This window comes from Terrapene carolina, unplaced genomic scaffold (genome assembly GCF_002925995.2).
Source record: "Terrapene carolina triunguis isolate 2854851 unplaced genomic scaffold, T_m_triunguis-2.0 Scaffold1007, whole genome shotgun sequence".
NCBI classification, from domain to species: domain Eukaryota; kingdom Metazoa; phylum Chordata; order Testudines; family Emydidae; genus Terrapene; species Terrapene triunguis.
Window position 1 is genome coordinate 54,244 of NW_020665358.1, and position 5,553 is coordinate 59,796.

At 43.2% G+C, this 5,553-nt stretch overlaps 1 protein-coding gene across 1 annotated transcript; it reads right to left on the minus strand.

The window, feature by feature from the left end:
- Window positions 1-322: 322 nt before the first annotated feature.
- LOC112108744 (vascular cell adhesion protein 1) lies at window positions 323-5,195 on the minus strand (the record flags this gene model as incomplete). Its single annotated transcript, XM_026661327.2, is given in 5 exon segments — window positions 323-600; window positions 1,638-1,904; window positions 3,897-4,169; window positions 4,877-4,998; window positions 5,000-5,195. Coding segments are annotated over 5 exon segments (1,136 nt in total), but the record flags the coding sequence as incomplete, so codon positions are not given.
- Window positions 5,196-5,553: the final 358 nt, after the last annotated feature.

Here is a 5,553-nt window from a genome sequence, read left to right on the forward strand (position 1 = left end):
CTCAAACTGGGGGTCAGGTCCCCTCAGGGGGTCGCGAGATTATTACATGGGGGGTCGCAAGCTGTCAACCTCCACCCCAAACCCCGCTTGCCTCCAGCATTTATAATGGTGTTAAATATATTAAAAGGTGTGTTTAATTTATTAGGGGTGTCGCACTCAGAGGCTTGCTGTGTGAAAGGGGTCACCAATAAAAAAGTTTGAGACCCACTGCTTTACAGGTAAAGCAAGCAGAGAACAGCTACCAAGAGGGATTTTACAGCTAACTGGCTGGCTGGGTGTCCAAAGCAGAGCTTTCCCCCCCGCCCCCTGCCCCCTTCATTTATCACAACGTGCCTTGAACAATTAAGTCCACAGTTTTTTCCTCTGTTCCAAACTGGTTACCTCCCTCACACTCATAAAGCCCCAAGTCTTCAGCCTTTACGTTATGTATAGTTAAAGTTGCATCTTCAGAAAGAAACTGCAACTCTCCACTGATCAAATACTTTGTCCAGGAGATCTTTGGAGCTGGATTACCATAGCTGGTACATGTCATTGTCACAGCTCCCCCTTCTTTCACTGTGGTGGAGGGGGTGACAGAGACCGTCGTATTTCTTGATCCATCTAAAACAAAGGATCCATTGTTAGTTATTAATAACAGGAGCAAAGAGAGGGTTCTTTATTAGGTGCTAGATTGTCAGCCCTGGACACTGAAATCCTCTATTTATCCTCAAATCAAATACAGCACAGATAGCTTTTGAGTTTCAGTGCAAGCCCTCCTTAGCCAATGTGCCTCAGTCCTGACCAAGAGGGTCTGTTTATATGGATGGGAGGGCAGTACAGTCTCAATCCCCACTCAGTCCTTGACCTGAGACTGCCATCACTCTGAGGGCTAAATGGGGACTAGCCCTTAGGCACTGCACCCTCTCCTTTTGTACAGCCCCTATAAGGGCCACTCATTCACAGCCCCTGTGCTCAGGGGACTGCAGAGGATGTGACTGTATTACTTCCCCCCAGGGAGCAACTCACCAAAAAGTGGGTGGGGTAGACCAGAGAGTAGGCAGAAACATGGCTCTGTTCTGCACTTCATTCTGGCCAGCCACACTGGGAGGGAGGAGTAGACTGCATCTAAATTATGGTACCCCTCCCAGGTCAGCTGTGGAGTTCCAGGGGGCATTCTGTCTTAAAGAGATAATGGGCTGCTCCAGGTCTCCCCTTACTATGGGCTGTTCGTAACAGGCTCAGTTCATTTCTTAGGGCTGGTCTACACCCAGCCGCTAGTTCGGCGGCTGGGGATCGAAGTTCTGGGTTCGACTTATCGCGTCTGGTCTGGACACGATAAGTCGAACCAGGAAGTGCTCGCCGTCGACTGTGGTACTCCAGCTCGGCGAGAGGAGTACCGCAGAGTCGACGGGGAGCCTGCCTGCCGCGTGTGGACCGCGTCTGAACCGCGGTAAGTTCGAACTAAGGTATGTCAACTTCAGCTACGTTATTCACGTAGCTGAAGTTGCGTACCTTAGTTCGACTTGGGGGGTTAGTGTAGACCAGGCCTTAGACTTGGGTTTGTTTTGAGGATTATATCCAGCGACGAAGTAAATGATGAGCAGTTCACAGAAAGAACTATTTTATTGGGTCATAGGAAATGCATAATATGCACTTACATCCCACACTAAGTTCTGATGCCGTTTTGGTTTCCCCCAGTGCATTCTATGCTTCACATTCGTAGTTTCCTGCATTTAGGAACGTCACACTTGAGATATGGACAACTCCATCCTCGCTGTAAAGCACAGTGTCTTCACTGTCTAATTTTCTCCTTAAGACAATCCTGGCAGCAGGGTTGCTTTCAACAGAACACAGGATGGTAACATTATCTCCTTCTTGAACAGCTGTGGAGGGTTGTATGGAGAGCTCTGTAATTCTTGGCACCCCTGCATGCAAAGAGGGAAGGCCTTTCTATTAAAGAAGAAACAGTTACCAACGTAATACTGGGTTTTAAGAATGTGGGTGAGGCCTGAGGAACCATCTTGAATTCCTTTTGCTCCCTGATCTGGATTGAGGCCTTTGGGGACTACCTGTAGGAATAATAATGTTAATAAAAAAATTGTACCATTGTATATAATGGCTAACACTACCAATCCAAAGAGACAAGTGGTGTCTGAGTAACTGCAGTCTCGATAGGCTAAGACTTGAATGAATTGAAAAGGAAAAATGAAATGACCAAGTTGCACCTTATTGAGTGTCTGTAATTATCAATTTGGAATCTATGATTAATATCCTTTTCATACATCTGAAGTTTAACATGTATAGCCATTTAAAAAAAAACAACTCTAATTTTGTACCCAAAATTAACTGTGGGCAGAAATGTAAAATTTGGATATTTAAACCCCTGGATTTGTATCCACAAATAGAAGATAGATTATGATATATTTCATTTGTGCCTGCAAGGAAGTGGCAGACCCCCTACATTGTCAGATTTGTGCCTGCAGTCAATTGTAAGTACCAAACTGGGTCCTGATCCTGCAATGAGTTCCTTGGGTGCGCAGGGATCTGTCCACCTCCCGTCAGACATGTGAATCACATTATGAAATTTCCTAATAGTGCTGTATAGGGTTGAAAAAGAATGAATAAATAATGGTGAAGCAAGGGACTCTGACTTGTCATTGTCTGATTGCTTTGATTGATGCAATGCACCTAGGTGTCTTGGCAACAATCTTATATTTTAAGTAAACAAATGAATATTATAGGGAATGATCCTGCAATTCTTTTTCAGAGACTGAATCTGAATTTGAGTTTTGCCAAAGGCAGGACCTACAGGACTAGGCCTGTCATCACAGAATTGTATAAAAGAGAACTGGATAAATTCATGGAGGTTAAGTCCATTAATGGCTATTAGCCAGGATGGGTAAGGAATGGTGTCCCTAGACTCTGTTTGTCAGAGGGTGGAGATGGATGGCAGGAGAGAGATCACTTGATCATTACCTGTTAGGTTCACTCTCTCTGGGGCACCTGGCATTGGCCACTGTCGGTAGACAGGATACTGGGCTATATGGACCTTTAGTCTGACCCAGTACGGGCGTTCTTATGTTCTTATGTAATACAATTACAATAAGGAAAAGGAGAATTTAATTAAAAGGCATAGGGACAGGTGAAAAGATTGATTTTCAGGTGAGATTTCAAAGAGGTAGTCAATGAAGCAGATAACAGATGACATCTATAATTCATCATATTTTAAGTTTGCTGGAAGAAATGGTCTCTAAAAGACTATTCTGAGCTCATAAATTCATAGATTTCAAAGATAACATTTGACACAAAATGTATTTAAATGTCAGATGGCTCAGCAGGTTTCATAATACAAAGTCACATATGTTGGCAGCCTGGCTGCATACACAAACCACCTGGAAACATAATTACCTGGCAGATTTTGGGAGCAGCACAGGGCTCCTGGGCAATGTGCCTCACACAGCTACGTGAATCGTGGCATTCCAGTCTTAACGGAGGTTATTGTCCCTTACACGTTTAGGGGACTAGCATATTCACATGGAGCTAGAGAGGCTCTTAAGTGCCCATTTCAGAGGGCACCCTTAAATGTGGGTTGGGTAAATCACCCAGAGGACATGGGCCATTGACTGGGGGAACTATGTATATGTTTATCTGAGCTTGAGAGTAAAAAGAGAGATGCAGTTAAACATCAGGCACTGTAATGAGAGAAAAATCAGACCTTGAAATGACAAACGTGACTCCTGAGTAGCAGTAGCATATCTACAGTTGACTCCTGAATATACAGCAGTGAGGACCCTGACATTTCCCAGTTCCATTATTTCAGAGTCCCCACTCTCTTGTTCATTCAGGAGTCACCTGTAGATCAGTTGAAATACTATGCTTCATAGAACCAGACAAGTCAAACTCTTACAGGCTCATACCTTGTACAGAAATGACCACAGTTGTTCTCTCTGTTTTATTTGTTGCGTCATTTATGGCTTCACAGATGAACAGCCCAGAATCACTCATCTGGGCATGTGGAATGATAAGGGTGTCATTGTCTATGATGTGCTGTACGCTTGAATCCTCTAGCTTTTTCCCCCAAACAATCCTTGCTGGTGGATTACTTGTAGTCCTACAAGTGAGCATCAGAGTTTCCCCCTGCATGGTTGTATTGCTTGGAGACACAGTGATGTTGGCATTTTGAGGACCAACTTGAAGAAAACAGAAGAGAAAAGCTCAATGAGCTAAGTTAATGACACATGCGATCCATGTCTGAGGCTAAATGATCTCAAGGAAACACTTCAGATATTGGGAAACATTTCAAAAGCAGTGATGTAAATAGGACAATGGAACAATTTTCCCAGAGAGCTCAGTGAGGAATCAACACTAGAGGTTTTCCAGGAGGAACTGCTTAGAGCCAAATTCTGCTCCCTGATATATGCATGTGGATCCCATTGACTAAAATGGGAATTACATGGGCATTCAAGGGAAATTTTTCAAAAAAGCACCTCTGCTTAGGCAGTTATTGCTCTCTCTGATTCAGACTGAATTCTGCTCCAGCTACCAAAGAAAAGGAGAGAAGAATGAGCTACAATGGTGGTTCTGAAGGTTTACGTGCATAGCTTTCCCCCCACCGTTACTGAATGCAACAGTTAACTTTAATAACCCAGGGCGCTCCATGTGGAGAACGCTCATTGAAGTCAATGGTTATTCTTCACATGAAGGGATTACAAGACTGTGCCCAGAGATTATACGACCTAAGGGCCATGTCCTATCCTTGATCTTTGTGCACTACAGTCACTGATGTCAGTGCGAGATCCAGTGTGGATCAGGAGTACTTGTGTTTATATCCCTAACTTTGTGGCCCTGGCCCATGAATCCTAATGTAAAATTTAACCCCTAATATAAATATACTTACAGTTTACACTCAATCTCTGTGAAGTCTTTCTTTTCTTGGGTTCAAATTCCATTTCATCAATTGGTAATTCAGCCACACAAGTAATCGCTTTCCCAATGTCTTCAAAGGTGGGGATAAAAGTCAATGAGACTTTTTGTCTCTGTGGTTTCGGTGCTTTCTTCCTCATAAAACTCTTTCATGCCAAGAACAGATCCATCTTTCTCCAGCTGCATCTTCAAGTGCTCAGAAGGATACACTTTGGGAACCATACGGGTGACACTGGCTTTTTCCCCAACATTCAGGGGTGTGCTGATCTCAATGACTGGATCACTGGGAAAAGCTAAAAGAACAATACCAGTTACTTTTTACTAGAGAAAGGCCAAAGAGACAACCATTGAAACTAGAGCCAGAATTGAAAGTCCCTCAAGTTCACATGTGTTCATGACTTGGCTTTTGATTAAGTCCACTACAGTCATGAAATATGGGTCCATATTTTGGGTTTTTGACCCTCCAAACTCTTTCCCCACACACACTCAAAGTTGGAGATGTTAGTATCTGGGGTATAGATTGGATCCATCTTTCCTTTTAATACATGTCCATGTTAAAAACATTGTGGCATTTTATGAAAGGTAGAAAAATACTGATCTTTTTTAACTGATAGAATTAGAAAATAACAGCTACCATATATATATATATAT